Source organism: Cetorhinus maximus, chromosome 13 (genome assembly GCF_964194155.1).
Source record: "Cetorhinus maximus chromosome 13, sCetMax3.hap1.1, whole genome shotgun sequence".
In the NCBI taxonomy this organism is placed as follows: Eukaryota; Metazoa; Chordata; class Chondrichthyes; order Lamniformes; family Cetorhinidae; genus Cetorhinus; species Cetorhinus maximus.
Genome location: NC_135891.1, coordinates 79,140,684 through 79,167,123, shown reverse-complemented (window position 1 = coordinate 79,167,123; position 26,440 = coordinate 79,140,684). Strand labels below are relative to the sequence as shown.

Below are 26,440 nucleotides of genomic sequence, written 5' to 3'. Positions count from 1 at the left end.
GTTCAATGTTTCTTGATAGGAACGATGCACATATCCTATGAACAAATAGAAAAAAAATAGGGAATTAAGTAAAAAGCATAAAATAATAATCATGGGGTTTTCAATCACCCTGATATCAATTGGACAGTAGAGGTAGGTAAAGGGGATAAAGGAATATAGTTTCTACAATGCATACAGGACTCCTTTTTAAACCAGTATGTAGAAACGTCCAACAAGGAAAGATTCATTATTAAGTCTAGTAATGGGAAATATGCCAGAACAGATAAAAGGAGTAAAATTAGGGCAAGATCTAGGCAAAAGTGACCATAACATAATAAAAAAGAACATAAATATGATGATTCAAGAAAAGCTGACTTTGAGGAGCTGAGAATAGAACAAACAAAACACTAGTGAGAATCCATGGATGAATAAAGATATACATGAACAGTAAATGGTAGGGCACTGAGGAGTGCGGAGGAACAAAGGGATCTGGGAGTTCAGATACATAATTCCCTGAAAGTGGCGTCACAGGTAGACAAGGTTGTAAAGAAAGCTTTTGGCATACTGGCCTTCATAAATCAAAGAATTGAGTATAGGAGTTGGGATGTTATGGTGAGGTTGTATAAGACATTGGTGAGGCCAACTTTGGAGTATTGTGTGCAGTTCTGGTCGCCTAACAGGATATCAGTAAGATTGAGAGAGTGCAGAGAAGATTTACTAGGATGTTGCCGGGTCTTAAGGAGTTGAGTTACAGGGAAAGATTAAACAGGTTAGGACTTTTTTCCTTGGAGCGTAGTAGAATGAGGGGAGATTTGATAGAAGTTTACAAAATTGTGAGGGATATAGACAGAGTAAATACGAGTAGGCTCTTTCCACTTAGGTTAGGAGAAATAAACACGAGAGGACATGGCTTTAGGGTGAAAGGGGAAAGGTTTAAGGGGAACATTAGGGGGAACTTCTTCACTCAGAGAGTGGTGAGAGTGTGGAACGAGCTACCATCTGACGTGGTAAATACGGGCTCACTCTTAAGTTTTAAGAATAAATTAGATAGATACATGGATGGGAGAGGTCTGAAGGGTTATGGACTAGGTGCAGGTCAAATGGGACTAGCGGAATAATATTTCGGCACAGACTAGAAGGGCCAAATGGCCTGTTTTTCTGTGCTGTAGTGTTCTATGGTTCTATGGTTCTCTTTTATCCACAGCACGTGACTCCTCAAAGAGCTCCAATAAAGTGGATAAACATGATTCCCCTTTCACAAAACCATGTTGACTCTGCCTGATTGCCTTGAATTTTTCGAAATGCCCTGCTAAAACATCTTCCAACATTATCCTTATGAAAAATGTTAGGCTAATTGGCCTGTAGTTTCCTGCTTTCTGTCCCCCAGCCTTTTTGAATAAAGGAGTTATATTTGCTATTTTCCAACCTAATGGAACATTCCCCGAATCTAAGGAGCTTTGGAAAATTAAAAGCAGTGCTTCAACTATCTCACCAGCCACTTCTTTCAAGATCTTAGGGTGAAGTCCATCCAGACCTGGAGATTTGTCAGCCCGTGACCCCAACAATTTGCTCAATAACACTTTCCTGGTGATTGTAATTTTCCCGAGTTCCTCCATCCCTTCCATTTCCTGGTTTACAGCTATTTCCAGGATGTACTTGTGAAGACCGAAGCAAAATACTGTTTAATTCATCTGCCACCCCCTTACTTTCCATTATCAATTCCCAGTTGCACTGTCTATAGGACCAACACTTGGTTAACTCTTTTCTTAGTTAAATATCTATAGAAACTCCTACTGTCCGTCTTTATGTTACTAACTAGCTTTCCCTCATAATCTATTTGTCATTCTTTGCTATTCTTATATTCTTTCCAATCTTCAGACTTGCCACCTGTCTTTGTGTAATTATATGCTTTTTCTTTAAGCTTGATATTGTCTTTAACTTTAGTTAACCATGGATGGTGGGCCCTCCCCTTGGGATTTTTTTTTCTCATTGGAATGTATCTAATCTGTGTATTGCGAAATATCCCTTCAAATGTCTGCCACTGAACATGTATTGACATATCCCTTAACCTCATTTGCCAGTTCACTTCAGCTAGCTCTGCTTTCATGCCCTCATCATTGCCCTTATTTAAGTTAAAAATACCAGCCTTGGACGCACTTGTTTCCCCTCAAAATGAATGTAAAATTCAATCATATTATGATCACTGCTGCCTAGGGGTGCCTTCATCAGGAGTTTATCAATTAATCCTATCTCATTGCACAATGCAAGCTCTACTATAGCCTGCTTTCTGGTTGGCTCTAGAGCATGCTGTTCTAAGAAACTATCCCAAAAACACTCTATGGAACTCCTCATCTACCTTACCTTTGCCCATCTGATTTTTCCAGTCTATTTTTAAATTAAAATCCACCATGATTATTGCTATACCTTTCTGGCAAGCTCCCATTATCTCTTCTTCTATACCCTGTCCTACCATGTAGTTACAATTAGGGGGCTTGTACACCGCTCCCACAAGTGACTTCTTGCATCTATCATTCCTCATCTCAACTCAAACTGCTTCCACATCATTGTTCCCTGAACTTAGGTCATCCCTCTCTAATGTGCTAATACATCATTAATTAACCTTTTCCTAACTTGCTGTCCTTCCCAAAAGTCACATACCATTCAATATTCAGGTCCCAATCTATGTCATCCTGTAGCCATGTCTCTGTAATGACTATCAGATCGTACTTATTTATTTCTATTTGTGCTATCAATTCATCTCTTTTATTTTGAATTCTTATACGCCTTTAGATACAGAGCCTTCAGTTTTATCCTTTTAATATTTTTGTAGTGTCTAGCCTTATCTGCTGATTTATTCTTAGATTTGTACTCTCTGTCTCCTCCTGTCACAGTCTGTTTATCATTTCCCATGTTAATACCTGTCTCTCTTGCCTTGTCTCCACTCTTTGGTTTACCACATCTTCCCAAATTTGATCGCTTGCCTCCACTATTCAGTTTAAAACCCCCTCTACTTCCCTAGTTAGGCGGCTGCTGAAGACACCAGCCCCAGCACAGTTCAGATGTAGACCATCCGAACGGTACAGAACCCACTTTCCCCAGTACTGGTGCCAGCGCCCCATAAACCAGAACCCACTTCTCCCACACCAGTCTTTGAGCCACACATTCATTTCTCTAGTCTTATTTTCCTATGCCAATTTGCACTTGGCTCAGGTAATAATCCAGAAATTACTACCTTTGCGGTTCTGCTTCTTAATTTGGAGCCTAGCTCGTCTTACTGACTATGCAGAGCCTCCTTCATCATCCTGCCTATGTCGTTGGTACCTACATGGACCATAACCACTGGATCCTCCCCACCGCCCCCTGCAAGTTTCTCTCCAGCCCTGAGCAGATGTCCCAAACCCTGGCATCGGGCAGGCAACAAAGCTGTCTGGACTCTCATTCTTTGCTACAGAGAACAATGTCATTACCCCTTATTATGCTGTCCCCTACTATCACTACATTCCTGTTTGCTCTCCACACTTGGATGGCTTCCTGTACCATGGTCAATTTGTTCATCCAACCTTGCAGCCCCTGCTCTCATCCAAACAAGCTGAGAGAACTTCAAACCTGTTGGACAGTTGCAGATGCTCATACTCCTGCCCTCCTTCCCTCTGGATCCCCTTACCTGCCTCACTTGCAGTCATACCTCCCTGTCCCTGACCACTGACCAAATCAGAAGACTCTACCCTAAGTGGTGTGACTGCCTCCAAGTATGAAGCACCCAGGTAACTTTCCCCCTCCCTGACGTGTCACAGAGTCTGCAGCTCAGCCTCCAGCTCATGACTCTGAGCCGAAAGGAGAGAATTGACCATCTAGAAAGGAAAAACATAAAATGGACTATCAGCATGAATTTCAAAAGAGAAAATCTTGCTCGACCACATGTTGATTTTTTTTTGAAGAAGTAACAGAGAGAGTAGACAATGTTAATGCAGTAGATGTAGATTATCTGGATTTTCAAAAGACTTTTGATAAGGTGCCCCCCATAATAGACTAACGAATAAGGTCAGAAATTGCAGATCCAGGGGACAAATAGCAGAATGGACTGCTAGCTGGCTTCAAGAGAGAAAGCAGAGAGTGGGATGAAGGGTATTCACTGTGACAGAGTGAATAGTGGTGCTCCACAAGGATAAATGATGGGACCACCTGCTGTTCACAATTTACATGAACAATTTGGGTTTTGGAATCAAAAGCACAATTTTGAAATTTGTGAATGGCTCCATTTGTGAATGGGGAGATAGTCAATAATGAACCGAAGAGGATTGCAACAAATTACAAGAGGGCATTAAAAAACCTTGCAGAATGGACAAATGATTGGCAAATGAAGTCCAACACAGAAAAATGTGAGGTAGCATTATTACTTGGAAGGAGTTAAAGTGGGGTAGAGGAATATAGGAATCTTGGAGTACAAAAGAACTTAAGAAATAGGAGTGGGGGAGGCCATTTGGCCTGTCAAGCCTGCTTCACTATTCAATATCATGACTGATCTGATTGTGGCCTTAAATACACCTTCCTGTCTGTCCTCGATAACCCATGACTGCCTTGTAGATCAAAAATCTGTCTACCTCAACCTTGAATATATTCAATAAACTAGCCTACACTCCTCTGTGCATAGTGAATTCCAAAGATTAACAACCCACTGAGACACAAATTTCCTCCTCAACTCCATCTTAAATGAGAGACTCCTTATTTTGAGACTGACTCCTAGTTCTAGATTCCTCCAGAAAGGGAAACATTCTGCCAACATTTACCTTGTCAAGAATCTTAAATTTCAATCTTCTAAACTCCAATGAGTATAGGCCCAACCTGCTCAATCCTTCCTCATAAGCTAACCCCTTCATCCCAGGAATCAGTCATGCAACCCTTCTCTGAACTATTTCTAATGCAATTATATCCTTTAAGCAAGGAGACCAAAACTGTACACAGTACTCCAGATGCAGTTTCATCAAGAACTGTACAGCTGTAGCAACACTTCCCTACTTTTATGTTGATTCTCTTTGCAATAAACACCAACATTCTATTTGCCTTCCCAAATCACTTTCTGTACCCGCATGCTAAATTTTTGTGATTCATGCACCAGGTTACCTGGATCCATTTGGTCCATAGTGCTTAGCAGTCTTTCTCAATTTAAATAATCAACTGCTTTTCTATTCTCCCAGCCAAAGTTGGCAAGTTCACATTTGCACACATTATACTCAAGTTCAATGAAGAGTGCAGGAAGGCATGCCAGGAGCAGCACCAGGTATGACTTAAAATGAGGTGTCAACCTAGTGAAACTACAACACAGGACTACTTGTGTGCCAAACAGCAAAGAAGCAAGTGATAGACAGGGCTAAGCGATTCCACAACCAATGGGTCAGATCGAAGCTCTTCAGTCCGGTCACATTCAGTCATGAATGGTGGTGGACAATTAAACAGCTCACTGGAGGAGGAAGCTCCACAAATACCCCATCTTCAATGATTGAGGGGTCCAGCACATCAGTACAAAAGATAAGGCTGAAGCATTTGCAGCAATCTTTAGCCAGAAGTGCCGAGAGGATGATCCATCTCAGCCTCTTCCGGAGGTCCCCAGCATCACAGATGCCAGCCTTCAGCCAATTCGATTCACTCCACATGACATCAAGAAACAGCTGAAGGCACTGGGTGCTGCAAAGGCTAGGGGCCCTGACAATATCCTGGCGATAGTACTAAAGACTTGTGCTCCAGAACTTGTCATGCCCCTAGCCAAGCTGTTCCAGTGCAGCTACAACGCTGGCAGCTACCCGGCAATGTGGAAAATGTACAGAAAAAGCATGACAAATCTGGCCAATTACCTTCCCATCAGTCTACTTGTGATCATCTGTAAAGTAATAGAAGGGGTCATCAACAGTGCTATTAAACGGCACTTGCTTAGCAATAACCTGTTTACTGGCATTCAATTCGGGTTCCACCAGGGTCCCTCAGCTTCTGACCTCATTACAGCCTTGGTTCAAACATGGACAAAAGAGCTGAACTCCCGAGGTGAGGTGAGAGTGTCTGCCCTTGCCATCAAGGCAGCATTTAACCGGGTTTGGCATCAAGGAGCCATAGAAAAACTGGAGCCAATGGGAATCAGGGTGGAAACTCTCCGCTGGTTGGAGTCATGCCCAGCACAAAGGAAAATGGTTGTGGTTTTTGGAGGTCAATCATGTTAGTCTCCTGGACATCACTGCAGGAGTTCCTCAGAGTAGTGTCCTAGGCCTAACCATCTTCAGCTGCTTCATCAATGACCTTCCTTCCATCATAAGGTCAGAAGTAGAGTGTTTGCTGATGATTGCACAATGTTCAGCACCATTTGTGACTCTTCAGGCACTGAAGCAGTCTATATCCAAATGCAGAAAGACCTGGACAATATCCAGGCTTGGGCTGACAAGTGGCAAGTAACATTCACGCCACACAAGTGCCAGGCAATGACCATCTCCAACAAGAGAGAATCTAACCATTGCCCCTTGACATTCAATGGCATTACCATCACTGAATCCCTCACTATCAACATCTTGGGGGTTACCATTGACCAGAAACTGAACTGGACTAGCCATATAAATACTGTGGCTGCAAGAGCAGCTCAGAGACTCAAAGTCCTCACTCTGAGCAACTCACCTCCTACTCCCCAAAGCCTGTCCACCATCTACAAAGCAGAAGTCAGGAGTGTGGTGGAATACTCTCCACTTGCCTGGATGAGTGCACCTCTGACAACACTCAAGAAGCTTGACACCATCCAGGACAAAGCAGCCCACTTGATTGGCACCCCTTCCACAGACATTCACTCCCTCCACCACCATGAACAGTGGCAGCAGTGTGTACCATCTACAAGATGCACTGCAGAAACCCACCAAGGCTCCTTAGGCAGCACCTTCCAAGCCCATGATTGCTACCATAATGAAGGACAAGGGCAGCAGATAGATGGGAACACCACTACCTGGAAGTTCTCCTCCAGTCCACTCACCATCCAGACTTGGAAATATATCACTGTTCCTTCACTGCCACTGGGTCAAAATCCTGGAACCCTCTCCCTAACAGCACTGTGGGTGTACCTATACTAAGTGGACTGCAGCAGTTCAAGAAGGCAGTTCACCACCACCATCTCAAGGGCAATTAGGGTTAGGCAATAAATGCTGGCCTAGCCAGTGATGCTCACATCCCATAAATAATTTAAAAACATACTCCACCTTCCAATTTCTTGCCCACTTACTTAACCTAGCTAAATCCTTTTGTGGGTTCATTATGTCCGCCTGACTTTATGTCCCCTTTCCTACCTACCTTTGTGTCATCAGCAAATTTAGTTACCATACATTTAGTCCCTTCATCCAAGTAATTGGATTGTAAATAGCTGAGGCACCAGTACTGATCCCTGTGGCATTTTACTACTTACAGCTTGCCAATGCAGAATGACACAATTATCCCTACTCTGTTTCCTGTTGGCTAACCAATCCACCATCCATGCTAATATATTACCAACATTGCTCTTATCTTGTGCAGTTGCCTTTTATGTGGCACTTTATTGAATACTTTTTGGAAATCCAAATACACCACATCTACTGATTCCCCTTTATGCTGGTTATATGTTCATAGAACTCTTAAGTTAATTGATCAAAGATAATTTTCCTTTCATAAAACCACATTGACTCTGCCTGATTGTGTTATGATATTCTAAATGTGCTGCAATTACTTGCTTTATAATGAATTCCAACATTTTCTCAATGACAGATTAACTGGCCTATACTTTCCTACTTTTTGCCTCCCTCCTTTCTTGAATAGTGGTGTTGCATTTGTGCTTTTCCAATCTTTTGGGAGCTTTCCATAACATAGGGAATTTTGGAAGATCACAAATAATGCCTCTATTATCTCATCAGCCACTGCTTTTAAGATCTTAGGATGAAGGCCATCAGGTTCAGTGATCTTGTCAGCTTTTAGCTCTAATAATTTTTCCATTACCTTTTCCATAGTTCCTTCCTCCCTCTTACTTCTTCATTTTCAAGTATTCTTGGGATTTTTTTCACATCATATACAGTGAAGGTAGACACAAAATATCTGTTCAGTGTTTCCATCATTTCCTTATTTCCCTTTATTAATTCCCAGTCTCACCTTAAAGGGAACAATGGTCACTTGAAGTGTGAATCTAGTAACATCACCACCATAGTTCTCCTTGATCCATTGACTTACTAAATCTGAGGCTGGAATGCTGTGGCTGAGCAAATTAAGAATCATATATCATATCAGTAAAATTTAAATTAAGTTCACGTGTTTTCTTTATAAGCTGCTCTTTCTGACAATTGGCTTTTAATTTTGAGCAACATTAATTAAATAAATTTATTGACTGGAAGATTCCAATCCACAAAGTATGGCCATGACTTTTTTTTTCTGTTCAATGGAGTTAAAATGCAAAAAGGTGAGAGCAATTGATTGAGGAGGATGTTATTTGTATATATTTTTCTCTTTGCAGAATATCTTTACCAAACAGCTATTTTCACAGTAATCTGTGAATATTGTCCACTCCATGTCTAATGCCATTGGTTTTGCTCCATTAGATTGTCCATCATGAAGCTCTCTCTGTTTCTGGCCTGTGTGTTGGTGTCTACTCTGGTTTTAGTCTCAGGCCACACATTTGATTCAAGACTGGATGAACACTGGAAGAACTGGAAATCACAACATGAGAAACACTACACTGAGGTAAAAGGGGAATTTATTCTAGTACAGAACCTATTCCAAACACTCAGCTCATTCTGAAGGGGGAAGGGATTCCACACACTTGCTAAATTATTGAGAATTCTCACATGGAGTTAAGGTGGGAGAGGTGAGTTCCCTGTTGGGAATGAATGGATATGTGAAGTGAAATGTGAATATTGTTCCTGAAATTCTATGGGAGTTCTCCCAGTCTCTAACTCCAGTAGAGGACTGACTGAACTCAGTGAAACAGCAGAGACTTGGCATAACTCGGTTTACTGGGATTTCACTAGATTCCTGTTGAAGTTACCGGAGAAACCATAGATACACCTTGAGAAGCTTCAGAACCATCCTTTTTATATAAATTGACATTGTCATCTCGCACATCAATCAGAACACATCTCCAAAATTAATGGAATAGAGGAGACAAAATCGAACCTGTGAAATGTATGAGCTATATTGTTCCTCTATTATCCAATTTTCTGTTGATCACTCCAAAACATTTTGTCCAGGGACAAAGATGTTCATCTTGTTCAGCTGTTTACTCCGACTGTACTTTGTGTCGATCTCTGAGAGCGATTTATCTTTGTATGTGAATGGGAAGGGTAATGAGAGGATAGAAACCTGACTGCAAACTGTTATTTCAGCTTTTGCACAAGGATTTTAAAAGCTTTTGTTTTTACTAATAAAAGATGCTAAAGCCTGACTATTGTAATGTCTTTCTTCAGGATGAAGAGACCCATAGGAGGATGATATGGGAGGACAATATGAGATACATCGAACAACACAACCTGGAGTACTCCATGGGCAAACACACATTTACTGTGGGAATGAACCAGTTTGGAGATCTGGTGTGTACAAGATGTGTATAGGGGACCATCAGATACTTGCTATTGTTGTGCTACTATAAAATCAGAATAAGAAATAGGAGCAGGAGTGGAATATTTGGCCCCTTGAGCCTGGTCCATCATTTAGTAAGATCATGGCTGATCTGATTGTAGCCTTATCTCTCATAACCATTGGGAAGGTGGAGAGGCTGCTGATAGCCACCACCTGTCCTTGCTGTCGACCACCCTCCCCACCGATACCCGTGATCCCCCTCCTGCCATAATTCATCTGTGGCCTGGGTCCCTCAGTGAGCCTGGGCCTCAGGTTGTTGCATTACCAGCAGCAGTCACTACTTTCCTGTGGTGCTGCTGAGCAATGTATAGCTTCAAGCCTCTGATTGGTTGGCAGCTCCCAGGGGAGGATTTTCGTCCCACAGGGTCATTGATCCCAGGGAAGGCCCAACGCTGCCCAGTTAAGTGCTTAATGGACATTTATATGTCATGGGCCTTCCCAAAATTTGGCGACATGGTGCTTTTTGGCTTCCCACATGGCAAGTTCCTGGGCAGTGGGATAAGGCCTTTACATTGGCCTTAATTGCCCACTTAAGGGTGTCAATTACTGACAGGGCAGGAAGACTGTCCAACAGCCTTCCCTCCAGACTTAATTGGGGAATAGGTGGAAAGATGATGGGGTCCTCACCCACCAGCCTCCTGCCTGATTTAGTTCCTCCTGCCACCAAATTTGCCTGGGGGAGGGCATTAAATTCCAGCCTTTGTATCCTCCTCAATTTGCTTTCCTACCTATTTTTGTTTCATCAGAAAATTAGGCAACAATGCAGTTGACCCCTTCATCCAAGTCATTAATACAGATGGTAAACATTTGAGGTCTCAGCACTGATCCCTGTGGCACTCCATTAGCTACAGTTTGCCAATCTGTAAATGACCCATTTATCCCCTCTGTTTCCTATTACTCAGCCAATTATCCATGCTAATAAGCTCTTATCTTGTGTTGTATTCTTTTACATAGTATCCAATTGAATGATTTTTGGAAATTACAATACAATTACTGGTTCCCCTTTAGACACCCTGCTTATAACATCCTCAAAGAAGTCTCAAATTTGTCGAACATGACTTCCTTTCACAAAACCATGCTGACTCTGCCTGATTATATTACGATTTGCTAAATGTCCTGCTACTACTTGCTTAATAATGGTTTCTTGCATTTTCCCAATGACAGGTGTTTAGGCCAGATGTTATAGTTTTCTGCTTTCTGCCTCCCTCCTTTCTTGAATAGAGGTGTTACATTTGCATTTTTCCAATCAGCTGGGGCTTTTCCAAAATCTAGGAAATTTTGGGACCAATGAATCCACTATCATTGCAGCCACTTCTTTTAGGAGCCGAGGAGGCAGGCCGAGGGGAGTTGTCAGCTTTGTGTCACATTAGTTTTTCTAGTGCATTTTTCTAGTGACAGTGATTTATTTTTAAGTTCCACCCCCTTTTTTGCCTCTCAATTTTTAAATATTTTTGGGCTTTTTTTTTTTAAAGTTGTCTGCTGTGAAGACAGATACAAAATATTCAAAATTTCTGCTATTTCCTTGTTTCCCCATTATTAAATCCCCAGTCTCATCTCCTGGGGAACGAATGCTCACTTTAGCTACTCATTTCCTTTTTGAACACCGCCGAGGTTTTTACTGTCTGTTTTGTATTTCTAGTTAATTTTCTTTCATTCTAATTTCTCCCTTTTAAAATTTTTTTTGAACCTCCTATCACTATTCTTTGCAGCATTTTACACATTTTCTTTCAATTCGATACATCTTTCATTTCCTTAGTTAGCCATGGCTGGCACATCCTTATCACAGACTCTTTCTCAATGGAACATGTTTTTTGTTGAGAGTTGTGAATTATCTCCTTAAGTGTCTTGCAAAGCTTCTCGACTGCCTTACCTTTTGACCTATTTCCCTGTCAAGGTTAGCTAACTCTGTTTTCATACCCTTGTAACTGCCTTTGGTTTCAGACCAACATTTCTCTCCCTCAAACAGAATGTGAAGTTCTCATACTGAATGAGGTGTTGTAATGGTTAGTGATATCACAGCACCTCATTTTAACAAAGAATCTAACCTCCCTTACCCAATGTATGTTTCTGCTGGAACAGATTCTCATTTTAATTTCATGTTTAATTTCATTTTATTTTCTCTTGCACCATGGGCTGGGACACTGCCCATGAGTCAACTGTACTTTGTGGATACAAAACAGGGGATGGGCTCACCTGCACCAAATCAAGTGACAATTTCAAAATGATGGGATAACGTTGACAGTGCTCAACATACCAGCTGCATTAATCTCTCTCTGTCCCTAACCTCCCTGCAGTGATAGACTAAAACCCAATACTGGGATCAACACTGGGCAATTGAGTCTCCAATGTCATGTCATATCTTCTCATTCAAATCACTGGAAAATTGATGAGAAACAAATTGTACTGTGAATTTGAAATAATAAAATCTAAATGTGAAATGTTAGATCCCAGTTCAAAATGGCACCTTCCCCACCCCAAAAAAAGACAATAACTCATGGGAACCAGTCCATTGACACAGTTTTCTCAGGTTTGATGTGTGAACCTCCAAAGTTCATGCGGACAGGGTATTCGCCAATGGGCAGCATCAAAACCAAACCTGGTCTTTGTGTAGCAGCTACTTTCCAGTGTGATCAGAAATGGGAAAGCTGCCCGACTTTCGTCTCTAAGTCCAAGGGTCCTGAGGCCAATTCTAGACCAATTGCAGCCTCAGCTGAGAGCAGGGAATTAAGACCAGGCTGGTGATGGAATCTGAGAGCCTCCTGATCGGGATGGTTCAGTTAAGCACCAATAAACTCAGCCATCCTGGGGACTTTTACCCACTCTCTTCACTGGTGAAAGTGCTCTGTAAGATTTTAATTACCAGAAGGTTATCAAATCATTTCACACAAACTGAGGCACATGTATAATCACGGCTGTCATTTTGTTGGTTGTACCATAGACCAGAGAGAGAGATACTTTATCACCTTCACGCTTTCCACCCACCTTTATACTGGAGTGTGAAGAAATGGACTTTCCTGCAGTTCTTCATTTTAGTCAAATATTAGGCATGTGAATGGAGTGTCAGCACTGGTTGATACTTTGATCTCTCTCTCTTTTTGCTATGCTCAGTGAATGGATGGGAATGGTAGCCATTTGAGGTTATCTACCCGCCTCCTGCACATTTTCCATTAAAAATCAATCACTTCATTAACGAATATCCATGTATTTGACTTTCTAGAGCACCAAAGAGTTCAATGAACTTATGAATGGATTCCTCCCAGTTGAAGCTGATAACTCGACTGAAGAAGAATTTGATGAAGGAGATGAACTTATTGAAGATGTAGGTGACAATGAATTTGATGAAGACACGGAAAGTGATGATGATCTGAGAAGTGCAACTGTCGACTGGCGTAGTCAAGGCTATGTTACCTCAGTGAAGAACCAGGTAAAAATTGGAAGAACTCCTTCTCATGATTATTAAGTGAGAGGTTCTGAAAAATGTTGAAGTTAAGAGGAGCTTGTAGGAACTGGTAAGGAAGATGCAGCTTCAGTTTTAGATCATTTTTTGCCTGAAAATGCCTCTCCTGCTTGCTCGTTGCTGTTGTTTACCATTTTGGTTATGGTCCGGCATGGAGTCATGGTGAGGGATCTATGTTAACATTCATTCTTTTGCACAAAGAGACTATAAGATCTTTTATTCCTAATTATAAAAGCTTAAGATGTTGGAATAACTTCTAAAATTTAATGACAGGATTTTCGGGTCATTGGGCGGGTGGGCGGGCCTGGGAGCGGCCTGGAAACAGGCTGCCGCCTGTGATTGGCCCCCGACCATGATTTCACACTAACTGGCCAATTAATAGCCAGCGCGAAACGCATGCTGAGAGGTTCAGCACTGCTGGGGTTGTGGGGGGGGGTGGGGGGGGGGGTGGGGGGGGGGGGGGTGGAGGAAAGAGGCAGAGGGGGTGGGGAGGAGGGGAGGGTGAGCACTGATGTCAGCGCAAGTGTAGGGGAGCGGGCAATGAAAGCTCCCTGAAGGCAGGGAGCTGCCTCAGGGACCTGAAGAATTTAAAACCATGCCTTAAAAATATTCAAAGACTCTGCTTCCACTGCCTTTTGAGGAAGAGAATTCCAACAGAGAGAAAAAAAAATTGCCTTACCTCTGTCTTAAATGGGTAACCCCTTATTTTTAAACCATGACCCCTAGTTCTAGATTCTCTCACAAGAGGAAACATCCTCTCTACATCCACCCTGGGCTGAATCTTCTGGCTGACATGGGGGTGGCGGAGTCCACACGCCAGCGCTTAAAATGTCGCGCGCTAACGTCGTACGAGCATCCCGACGTCAGCGCGATGTTTAGGTCGGCGGGCGCGTGCTATGCAGCCCAACGCGTGCCGGCCATTGATTAAAGGCCTTGTTAAGGCCCTTAAGCCGGCAATTGATGACGATTTTGAGGAGCCCGTGTGAACTTCGGCTCAGCGCACGGGCCCAATGGGCAGGCGCATAAGTGATTTTATAAAAAACCTCATCCACTGGCGGGATGAGGTTTAATTTCAGCTTTAAAAAAGTTTAATAAAGTTTTTGTGCACTTTATTAACATGTCCCATCTCGTGTGACATTTTCACATGAGGGGGACATGTTAATGCTTTTTATTTTTCTATTTTTAAACTTTCACAACCTTTCAGCGATCTCCCTGAGGCAGCACTTAGCCTCAGGGAGATGTGCGCTCTTTCGCACGCATGCGCAAAAGAGCACACTCTCGCATTTGGGGAATCTTCCCCTGCCCGCACAGGAAGCGCGTAGCGCTTCCCGCCTGGCAGGCCTTAATTGGCCCGCCCACGTAAAATGGCGGCGGGGCCCGTTTCAGCGGCAATCAGCTACCCGCCCGCCAAGGGCAAAATTCAGCCCCGTCAAGACTCCTCAGGATTTTATGTTTCAATCAGCTTGCCTCTTACTCTTCTAAATTCCAGTGGATGCAAGCCAAATCTGTCAAACCTTTCCTTATAGGACATTCTGCCCATTCCAGGTATTAGTCTAGTAAATTAATAATCTAGTCCAGTTTTCTGAACTGCTTCCAATGCATCTACATCCTTCCTTATATAATGAGACCAATATGATACTCAGTACTCCAGATGTGGTATCCCCAATGCCCTTTGTAACTGAAGCATAACCTCCCTATTTTTATATCCAATTCCCCTTGCAATGAACAATAACATTTGTTATGATATGGCAAATGATGTGTGCCAGGCGGACCGAATCTAAAGGAAACTTGGTTGTGCTATCACAACGGTTTTGCAATTTGTACTTATTACGAGATGTGTGCACTAAATTCAGAAGTAATGAGCCTACCAAGGCCTTTTAGAGATTTTAAAAATTAAATTAAAATATTTATTAACAAGAGAAAAGATTAAGCATATACATGAGTACAATTACTTACTACAATAACAAATCCTAAAATTCCTAATTAACCTTAGCCCCCAGTTATACCTGCTTTAAGGTAGCAGTCCAAAATAAATTTTAGATTTAAAACAGAACCAGCAAGTTAACACAACATCCACTTGACAGTGGAATTCCAAATTGCTTATTCCCTACTTCAGTTTTGTTACATAGCAGACTTATGCACAACTGTTTGGGGGCTTCCTTAAGGCTGTTTCACACTCCTGTTAGATCTTACATGGCCCTTCTGACACATAGCCTTTTGTTCTCCTTTATGTATGTTTCTCCCTTTTTAATATGTAAATCCTATTGTTCCATAGGCCTTTGAAACTGTATCTTCCTCATAATATAAAAACTTTCATGTTGCCAATATTGTCAGTAACCTCTGGGAAAAATAAACACAATCTTTAGCCCTGCTTATCTGACCAGTGGTAAACAGACCACTTTGGAAACACAAATATCTCTTCATTTATCTAAAAATGCTAATTCCCTTCATACCTTACATGCTAAGCCAGCATCCATGTTTACTCATTAGCATGTCAAGCACCTAGCTTCTTTTGATGATTTCAAACTTGCAGTCTACTTGACTACAAACGTAATTAAATCACACAGATGGACCCAACTGTACTTACCCCCATAAGCATACTTCCCAATAGCCCAGAAAAATATTATGAAAGTCATTATAATTTCATCACACATTCTATTAGCTTCCCTAATTGCTTGCTGTACCTGCATACAAACCTTCTGCATTTCAAGCACTAGGATACCTGGATCCCTCTGCATCTCAGAGCTCTGCAATTTCTGATCATTTATATAGTATGCTTCTTTTTTATTCTTCCTGGCACATATTCCCACACTATATTCCATTTGCCAGAGCTTTGCCCACTCACTTAACCCTGCTTTGTAGCCTCCTTACGTTCTCTTCACAACTTACCTACAAGCAGGCAGCATATGTTGGGGATAGGGGGAGGGTGAGGAGGGGTGGCTGTAAATTTGAGTCATGTAGAGTAGCTTGTAATGGTAATATGGAGGCCTTGGGCTGTTTACAAAGTGTGGGCTGTGCCATTGGTCACTTGCCTAGTGGCATGCACAATATGAATGCAGAAGAGCACATGCAAGTGTATCCCCTTCATGCAGCAGAAGGCTGTGAATTAACCCTATACTGACAACAGACTCACTAACCAGCTGATGCCAGGCTCTCAGCACTTGGTCCATTCTAGACTTGTTCACATCTGTGTTTATAATTCAAGAAAAAACACATGCAGAAAGGCAAGAAGGGTTCTAAACTGGACCTATTTAAAGGGTCACTCAGCAAGATGTATATGTTTTTCACCTATTTTTCTCAGACACTGTTGGCGAAGCACTGTGGAATATTGGTGGGGATGATATTTGGCAGTTGGTGATTATGTTCAGGGAGGAGGGGGGGGGAACACTGGATTCGGATATGGAGAGAGTTGCTGCAGTACCCCTTGGTCTACAGCATGGTCAGGAGATGGAATAAAGGAGGCATAGAAGGGAAGCCCTGTAAGGAGGGAGGAGAAAGAGGACACTCCATTCAATACCATGTCCATCACAGATATTCCAGGACTGATGACTGACATGGCTCAGATTTCTCTTTGATTAGTTGCAGTGCTGTGTCACCTCCTTTAGCCTGACCTGGACCCACACCACAGGCTGGGCACGGCCGTCCCAGGGTCGTAAAGGTCACTGTCACCCTCACCTTTTACAACCCAGGATCTTTCAAGGCACGAGCTTCATGCATCCCAAATGTATCACAGCACTCGGAAGGTAACAGAATCCATAAACACAAGGCAAGGAAACTTCAGCTCTTCTCCCTCAAGAGGCAAGAGCAGGTTGGAAGGGCACATGACTTTGCCAGGATAGTGGGATGCCCAATGGTGCAGGGCACCATTGACTATACACAGGTGGCTCTGTGGTTCCCCCTTTATTCTTTACCAACATTGCAGTTTAACTCCACTCTCAGGTGAACATCCACTCCTACACTATTGTGGCATTTCCATTTCCCACAACAACATCCTTTATGTTTGAGTGAGACTGTTAATTTCCTACCAATGTTTGTCCATTTTTTCCATCTTTGATCTTAAGGCTATTCAGAAGTAGATTGAGACTGTTTAATTTCACAAGGGAGGTTAACATCTGTGTCTGAACTGGGTTTAAACCTGGGTCACAAGAATCATGCAGATTTACTGTGCCTCTGACTCCAGCACCTAGTCTTACTTATTAAATTATTCTGCAGCGAGTGGTGCCTCATCTCTGAAAAGCAAGAGTTCAGGCACTGCCCTCCCAAACCTGACACTCACTGATCCCTTGAGTTTCCTAGAAACCTCAAAGAAGATGAACTAACTAACTTTACACTAAAGTGTAAACCTGTATTCCACCTGACAAGAGATGGAAAGACAATTTTATTTTTGTCAGAATGTTTTTAATGTGATTGTATTTCTGTAATTACCAGGGGCAATGTGGTTCTTGCTGGGCTTTCAGTGCGGTTGGTGCCATCGAAGGACAGTGGTTTAAGATATGTAAAAGACTGGTTTCTCTGAGTGAACAGAACCTGGTTGATTGTGACAGGGGAAATGGCAACTTTGGATGTCGTGGTGGATGGATGGCAAATGCTTTTCGACATGTAATTAGAAATAATGGCATCGAATCTGAAAGAACTTATCCATATACTGGACGGGTAAATCTCTTTTAAATATGTTTTCAAATTCACCAGGTACAATGTGTGTGTTTACAGCATTCAGGGTATTAGATAGTGGAGCCCAGTCCAAATAGAATGGAAGCTGACATCCTACTTTGGATCAATTCTTCCCTGAGAATCTGCTCCCAGGTTTCCAGCAATGTCACCGTATAACCAGCGTGAGGGAGGGTGGAAGAATAACATCTTTCAGGGAGGGACAAGCTCTCCATCTCATTTCTCTCCTCGTAATGATCTCTCTCAAATCTCCACTCAACATCTCCTGCTATCATGCAATTTGAATGAGGAGTTAAGAGTGTTTAAGTTTATACGTGTTACTGCTCATCATTCTGTGACCCAGGGCAGGAATTTCTAGCCCTGCCCACTGCCAGGATTGTCCAGTCCCACCATAAGTCAATGGTCTTTTGGCTGGGCCACCAAATCTCCCATGACTGGGCTGGAAAAGCCCAGCCTCAGAATGTTGATGTGTCACTCGGCTGAATCAACATATCATTTGACATGATCTGTGGAGTGTACAACATCACCCAGTGCAACAGTTACCATAGCAACATAATGACATACAGGACCGAGAAAAATAAGACTGGGAGAGATTATTTTTGTCCATCTGGTTCCCCCATACGCTCCACGTGGCTGGTCAGTAACTTGTATATCAGCTGCATTTTGAGATTAAAAAAAAAGTTTAACTGTGTATAGGTCACACCCCAAACTAATGTTTGGTGGGAAGGCTCAAAGTTGGTGAGTAAACTATTTGAAAGGCCAGCCTGTGTAAACACAATCATTTGGACAGAGAGGAGTTTACTCTTTAGGAATGCAATTTAAGCTGCAATTTGATAGGCTGAAGTTTTGAATATTGGGCTGGAATTAAGAAGTAATTTGGTTTGAAATGGTTCCTTGGTGACTATTTGTGTAAATTGCCTTTTGTAATGTTGTTCTCTAGCAGTCACTGTTCTTACTGTTGATGGTACTTCATGTCACAATTGTCCCTCGACATTGGATGTCATCCTGATCAGCCTCCTGCAGCACCTCCCAGCTGTTTAGATCAATGTCAAACAGCTTCAGCTTGTTCTTCACTGCATCCTTCAAACCTTCCCCCATCTACTCCACACACTCATGTTTGAGCTCCTTGGAGATGACACATACCTGTCTGTTTTCACCCAGCAGAGTTGTGATGATATTGGGATTGTCTCAACACTGTTTGATTTTCCCTGAGGTAACCTGAGGCCACAGGCCAGTCAGACTTTGAGATCACTGTGCTACCTCGCACTGTGCTCTCCACAGACCCAGCCTTTCATCTGTGAAAGCAGCAACTGAATGAAAGCAACGCCCCTCTACATATGAGATGTATCAATAATCGGTTGACAGTGCATCACTTTGCTATGAATCCACACAATCTGTTGATTGGATTCAGAGCAAAGTGACGCACACTCTGGGGGTTGGGGGGGTATTTAATGAAGGCAATGGGGGTCTCACCCACAAGCTGCAGAGGCAGTGAGAGCCCCTATTGGCCACTTTTCAGTATGGTTGGTTGGGTTAACTGCCACTCACTTAATTTAACCAGTAGCAGGCCTTGCCCCGCACCATGCTGAGAGCTGCCAGCCAATCAGAGGCCAGCAGGTCTGCTGTGTGGCAGCATTAGCATCAAGGTAGCGTCTGCTGCTGACATGACACCCACCATGATCTTGTAGTGTTGGTTAACTGTTCACAGGTGAGTGTTGGTGGGAGGGTGTGGCTCATGTGGGAGGGAGGGAGGTGGATCAGGAGCAAGGGTAGGGGAGTGGCTCTCAGCAGGCGTCCCACTTCCTGATCCCAAGATCAGGCAGAGTGTCTTTGAATGAGGCAACCTCCCAGGAGCCCACAAGCAACTCTGCATGGGTATCCTTGATGTTCCCCCCCAACATGACAAGGCCCCTGTCAACCCCCAACCCTTAAAATGTACATGAATTCCCCATTGAAGGGCCTCACTTGACAGTGGGGCAGGATGGCTGTCTACAGGCCTTCCTACCACAGACTTAATTGGGGTGGAGGTGGAATTCCCACCTGCTAAAATCTGGTTTGATTAAATGTTGCTCCCCAAACACTCCCCCAGCCCACCCCAAACTAGGGGAGGGGATTAAATTCCACCCCATGGGCTGAATTTCCGCCCCCCTGTTGTGGGGGAGGGGGGGTGTGGAGAAGAGAGAAAGAGTTGATGGGTGGGCGTGCTTCCAATCAGCACCCCTGATCGGAGGCATGGTGCCATTTTACGTGTGTGCGCCAATTAAGGCCCACCCAGCGTGACGTCTGCAGGGAAGCACTATGCACTCCCTGTGCGGATGGGAGGGATTCCTAAAATTGAGAGTGCACTCTTTTGCGCATGCGCATGAAAGAGCACACTCATCTCCCTGAGGCTAAGTGCAGCCTCAGGGAGATCAGCTCCACATGCAAAAATATTAAAAATAGAAAAAAATGTTTTCCCTTACATGTCCCCTCATGTGACAATGTCACAATTTGGGACATGTTCATAATTTCCAACAAAACTTTATTAAATTTTTAAAACCCTACGTGAAACCTCATCCCGCCTGTGGATGAAGTTTCATGTTTTTTCTACTTCCCACCAGGGCTCCTGGCCTGCCCGCCAACCTTAAGTTTGGACGGGCAGGTCCACTAATTACTTTAGTGACTCAGTCAATGGCCTGAATTGGCCATTGACAGGTCGGCAGGTGCGCAGCTGATTTTGCTGCACCCCTGGCTTCCTGAAAATTAAAAAGGGGAGTGGGCCCCACCCCCGTTCATCAATGGTAAAATCCAGCCCTGTGTTTCTGAAGCTACACTAACTGCAACATTGGTGAAATGGTAACTGAGGGCCAGACTGACCAAGATCTTCCCACCAATAGACAAGGAGATTCTGCAATTGTTCCCACATTTGTAATTGTCCCTTTTTCATTTAAACGTGGGAACAATGGTTGTGTCTACAATCTGAAACATTGCATCATTTTTAATACCCAAGGGGCTGTTTAAGATCCTGTGAAGATATCACAGGAACTTTGAAAAACATCATGAAAAACATCACATGATATTAATAAACTTTAACTTTTGGCATTTTCTTTAACATTTAGGAAGGAGGATGCAGATTTCAGAGAAGAAATATTGCTGCCAAAATCCAATCGTACAGAGCTGTCAGAAGACATGAAAAATATTTAAGAAAAGCAGTGCAAAAGATCGGACCAATATCTGTTGCTATTGATGCAAGTCAAAGGTCCTTCCAGTTTTATCGTAATGGTAAGAAACAGAAGCTGTGGGTGGTATGCACCAGTCTATTAATCAATTCTATATAATATTTCAACAATCATACATCCACACACACTTAGTCAACTTTTTATTAATTCTTTTTTCAATATTTGTAATGGAAACTACCGTACCCCTTCAACTCGTTCATATTTTACCATCCCCCGTGCTACATACTCTCCAGTGTGGTCAAACACCGTGGGGTTAAAATTGGATCAGGCTGGTAATGAGCACAGGAATTGCAATGGGCAATTTACCCCCACCATTCATAGTGATCCAGGCAGCTCACAAACTTCGTACTGTCTATGAATTTAGCTGATAGAGATGTGCAGCTGAGTGACTGCAAACCTCAAGTTTTTATGAGGCTAACACCACTTAAAACCCGCCTGTATGACTTAAAGCCAACTCGTACCTCTTAAAGGAGCAGGTGCTGGAACTCGAGACACTACTCTTTCTGCTGAATGGAAATAGCGCAACAGGCCAGACAGTTGACCCCCTCTTGATTTTGAGCACCTTCCTCTCCAAGGAGAACAGTCCCAATCTATCTTCATAACCCAAGTTTCTCATCCCTGGAACCATTCTTGTAAACCTCTTCTCCACTCTCTCCAGTGTGATAACATCCTTCCTATAGTATGACACCTATTGTGGGGGTCAAGAGTTGTTGTCCCTTTGCAAGGTAGAGAACCACTCAGTTTCACAGTACACATCCAGGCATATCAAAGATGAAAATGCTTGTGCGAAGCTATGTCTGGTGGCCAGGCATTGACAGTGACATTGAAAGCATGGTCAAGCACTGTGTCCATTGTCAGCAACATTGGAACTGCCTATTTCAACTCCCCTGCATCCGTGGGAGTGGCCTGGTCAACCCTGGGTTAGACTATATATTGATTATATAGGGCCATTCTTAGGTACCATGTTTTTGTTGATCATAGATGCGCATTCTAAATAGATGGATGTATACAAAGTCAAATCGCCAACATAGAGCGCAACTATCGAGAAGCTGAGTCATTGTTTTAGCATCCATGGCCTACCTCAATTCGTCAATGATTTCTGTAAATGGTACAGCCTTTACCAGCACAGCTTCAGAAATTCATGAACACAAATGGAATCAGACATTAAAACAGCCCCTTACCATCCCTCAAATGGTTTAGCCGAGAAAGCAGTGAAAACTTTTAAGTCTGGTTTGAAAAGGATATCAAAAAGTATTCTAGAAACTCGACTTTCCCGCTTTCTTCAGTTATTGTACAATGTTACACTTGACTATGCGTTCAACACTGTCTGAATTATTGATGAAACGCCACCTATGTACACAATTAAGCCTGGTGTTTCCAAATTTATAGGGGAAGGCAGAGCAGAATCAGAGTAATCAAAACTTGAATCACAATATGCACAGCAAAGCTTGCACACTGTTGGTAACAGCATTCATGCAAAATTTCAGGAGTGGACCTTGGATTCCTGGAACCATTATCTCAGACTGGTCAATTATCTTTTTAAGCACAATTAGAAGATAGAATTGGTCATAGGCGCGGAGACTAGATTCTTGTTAGAGAGACATTCCAACAACCAACTATTCTGTCTGTGATTAACATCGAAACATCAGTTCCCAAGGTGACAGACTGACCTAGAATAAACATGCCCAATGTCTCTGTAGAGCTGCCAAACCCAGAACTGCCACTTTCTAATGAAGTGTCTCATGCTGCAGTTCCAGATTCTGTTGAGCAACCTTAAGTGGTAGAGCCATGCTGCTCTAGCTGTATAAGGAGAGCTCCTCAGAGACTTGATCTTTAAAACAGCTGTATATATTGTTAGATATTCAATGTTAACCTGTAAGTAGAAAGTGTAAAAATACCTAAAGGGGGAGGATGTGGGCATAACCTCTCCTGCTGTCTGTCAGGGATAACGTGATGTTTTGGGAGGCTCTGACCCATGTGCTCTAAGCAGAGTAATCTGGGGGGAAAGGGGTGCTTCCTGATGAGTCCTGATCTAGCATGTAGTACTTGGAAAGCTCTGTTATAAAGTTTCGATTTCTTGTTGAAACCATGCCTGCTCTGTCAAGTCATTGCAGTAGTGCAGGGCCAAAGGGAGTGATAATGGGACAAGAGAGAGAAGGTGAGCCTGGAGGGCGAGTGAATGGCAGAGGTGTGGACTTTAGGAAAAGAAATGGATTAAAAAAATGACAAGTAAGTAACATCAGGGAGCAAAGTTTTGTAAAAAAGGATTGGAGACCAGTAGATAATTGGAGAGGAAGATATTACAAAAAGCAAATATCTGTAGGAAGGGAATAATAATTATACATTTCACAATTATATCATATTTAAGATAAAAGTATCTGCTTACAGGAGTCTACTATGAAAGAAGATGCAGTCGACGGCCAAACCATGCAGTGCTGGTGGTTGGATATGGGAGAGAGAATGGAAGGAACTATTGGCTGGTTAAAAACAGGTATGTACTTTATAAAAACACCAAATAACTGATCACAGCTGGGGCAGTAACAGGAGCACTGGATTTGCTCTGTGTTCCTGGGATAGGGAGAGAAGCATCCACCAAAATTCCCACTGCTGATTATTATCTGAGGCACTGGAGAAGGAGCATAAAAGATTCATAAGGATGATACTAGAACTGAAAGGAGAGATTTATCAGAGAAAGCTGATCAGACTGGAGCTCTTTTCTTCAGAATAGAGATGGTTGAGAGGTGACCTGATCGAGGTCTTTAAGATTATGAAAGGATTTGATACGGTCGGTATAGATAAAAATGGTTCCACTTGTGGGGGTGTTTGAAACTAGGGGTCATAAATACAAGATAGTCACTAATATATCCAATCAGAAATTCAGGAGAAACCTCTTTACCCAGAGAGGTGGAATTGGGAAAGTGTTACCACGAGGCGTGTGAGTAACACAGATGCAGTGAAGGAGAAGCTAGATAAGCTCATGAGGCTGAAAGGAATAGAAGGATTTGTTGATAGGGTTAGCTGAAGAGAGATGGGAGGGAGCTCATGTGGAGCAGAAACACCAGCACAGACCAGTTGGACTGAATTTCTTGTTTCTGTGCTGCAGTCTATGTATCCATGTAACCAACACTGAATAATGTTTGTGGATGTGAAGGGTTAATGACATAGTTGGGTGGGATGATATCAGGGTTGGAGGAGGTGAAGGATTGAGTGAGGTGGATTTTATCCGGGTTGGATTGGGTGGTAGAACAGTTAAATGTAGATAGTATTGAGAATTGATGGCTGGGGGCTAAGTTGGATGAGGTGAGTTTCAGGGTTGGAATAGGTGGTATAATGGTTGGATTAGGTGGTCTTGTGGCTCAGTAAGTGGCACCCCTGCCTCTGAGTCAGAAGCTCTGGGTTAAAGTCCCTCCCTAGGACTTTGTTGGCTGGGGAAGGAGCGTTCAACTTGTTTGAACAGCATTTGTTTTTATCATGATAATCAGCCTGCTAATCCTCCTCACTCTTCCACACTATTCCCAAAGGGGAAAAAGGGGTGTGTGTGTAAATAGAAAGCAGACAAAACAGATAATATCAGTGTTTAATGGGAGGTAGGATAGCTTGGTGAGATGGGTGGGATAAGGGTTGGATGGGGCAGCAACATTTGGAAGCAAGTTGTTAGGATGTAATATCCTTGGAGGGCAGGATGTGTGTGTAGAAGAATAGACAGGCATGGGGCAACCTACACATGCCAACAACTCACCCAATCTCCTGTGGGAGGCGATCTTAGGATGAAGGCAGTAAAAGCTCTGGAAAATTCTCCCTGATAAGGCAAGCAGGCAATCTCCAGGAGACCATGGTAACTGATCTCTCTTGTCTCTGCTACCCATCTACCTGCTATAGCTGTAGATGTCTCCACTCGCAGGATCTCCCCTAACTCCATTTTGAAGCTTGCAGTGAATCCACTCACCGTACATACTGGCAACTTATGTCAGGGGTCACAATGAAATTCTTCCTGTCACCTCATCTAACTTTCTGCTTCACAACTTGTACTGCTGTAGTCTGGTTCTACTCAAGTGATCTGACTCAAATAACCCATGTGCTTGGACAGAATCTAGTCCCTCAATTATTTTAAAGATTTCAATCAGATCCCCTCAGAATCTACACATTTCCAGTATAAAAATCCTCAGTTGTCCAACCCTGTCTCTTGAATGGAACTGTGATGTTAATGGACAATTTTTAAAATTCCAGTTGGGGGACAGCCTGGGGTGACCAAGGTTACATCAGAATGGCCAAGGACAGAAGGAATAACTGTGGAATTGCCAATTATGCAGTCTATCCATTAGTGCAACGCAACCAGTGTTGAATTAGAGCTTCATCGAACTCCCCCTGAAAGAATGATGGAATGATCATTTCTGCTGATGCTTACCCATTCTCCGCCATTGCTTCAACTTCCTGCTGCAATTTTAAAACATGGAATATTAACAGCTTCTACACATTTTTATAGCTTCACATAAAGAGCAATCCCATTGCGTATTTAAAGAATGGAACCACATCATCCAACTTGTGTAGAGACAGTGGGCTGCATTGTACTGGTGATGTCGAGCAGTATAATAAATGCTTCAGCAATCAGACTTTTTATAACAATGGAGCTGTGTTTTTTCTTCCTGATGAATTATCAACTTCAGTTTGAAATGATAAGTACCTTAAAATAATGTGTAAAACATTAAGGATTAAGCTGTGTTTTCTGATACCTGTATAGTTAATGAGTGTAATGACACTGTTGAGAAGTCTACAGTTTAATTGAACAGTGCTCATCCAGGAGCCCTCCTAGAATATGCAATTTAATCTAGTCAGACTGTAGATGGTCACATGAACCACAGGAGCTAGTTCAGAGGGGGAAAATTTGGTCCAGTTATTGGTAGATAACTGCAGCACAGCAGAAAAACCTCCACAGTTCAAAAATGCCACTAACACTGCAGAGTTCAGATAATGCACAGCGTCAACTCTTCAGAGTCCAGACATGTCACAGTGCAAATAGCCCTGAATCCAAAGAGGACACAGGGCTGACACTGAATATGGACAAGACAGCCCTAACAGTCATGAATCAGGACAAGGAATAGCGCTAGCACTGGGGCAGAATTTTCCGCTCGTTGGGTGGGTGTGCCTGACCCAAATGAGTATAAAGTGACGTGCAACATTGCAGGCAGCAGGTGTGCGTGGGAGTCAGAGCCACACCCACCATTAAAGAGGCCAGTTAAGGCACTTGACAACTCAATTGCCGGCGATTTAACATTGCCCGTGAGATTTTTCACTTGTTGCACAGGCAAAATGGTCAGGCGAGCAGCCACAATTTGCAAAGCCTCATCCATAGGTGGGATAAAGGAGGGTCAGCAGCATTACTAGTGTGAATAGCGAGGAGTTTTGGAAATAGTTTGTTGCTGTTGCTTCAGTACTTGGCAGTTTCATCTGTTTGGGGCTTCATTCTTAGCATTTCCATGTGTCATTTCTGGACTCTGTCTCC

At 42.9% G+C, this 26,440-nt stretch overlaps 1 protein-coding gene across 1 annotated transcript in view; it reads left to right on the top strand.

Moving 5' to 3' along the window:
- LOC144688736 (procathepsin L-like) overlaps window positions 1-25,563 on the top strand; it is a 30,036-nt gene extending 4,473 nt beyond the window's left edge. Inside the window, exons 2-8 of the mRNA XM_078555631.1 lie at window positions 8,562-8,703; window positions 9,426-9,548; window positions 12,815-13,021; window positions 17,483-17,707; window positions 20,821-20,983; window positions 23,329-23,431; window positions 25,168-25,563. Of these exons, the coding sequence (XP_078411757.1) occupies window positions 8,572-8,703; window positions 9,426-9,548; window positions 12,815-13,021; window positions 17,483-17,707; window positions 20,821-20,983; window positions 23,329-23,431; window positions 25,168-25,282 (1,068 nt within the window). The 5' untranslated portion in view covers window positions 8,562-8,571 and the 3' untranslated portion in view covers window positions 25,283-25,563. The remainder of the gene's footprint in view (window positions 1-8,561; window positions 8,704-9,425; window positions 9,549-12,814; window positions 13,022-17,482; window positions 17,708-20,820; window positions 20,984-23,328; window positions 23,432-25,167) is intronic.
- The last annotated feature ends 877 nt before the right edge of the window (window positions 25,564-26,440 follow it).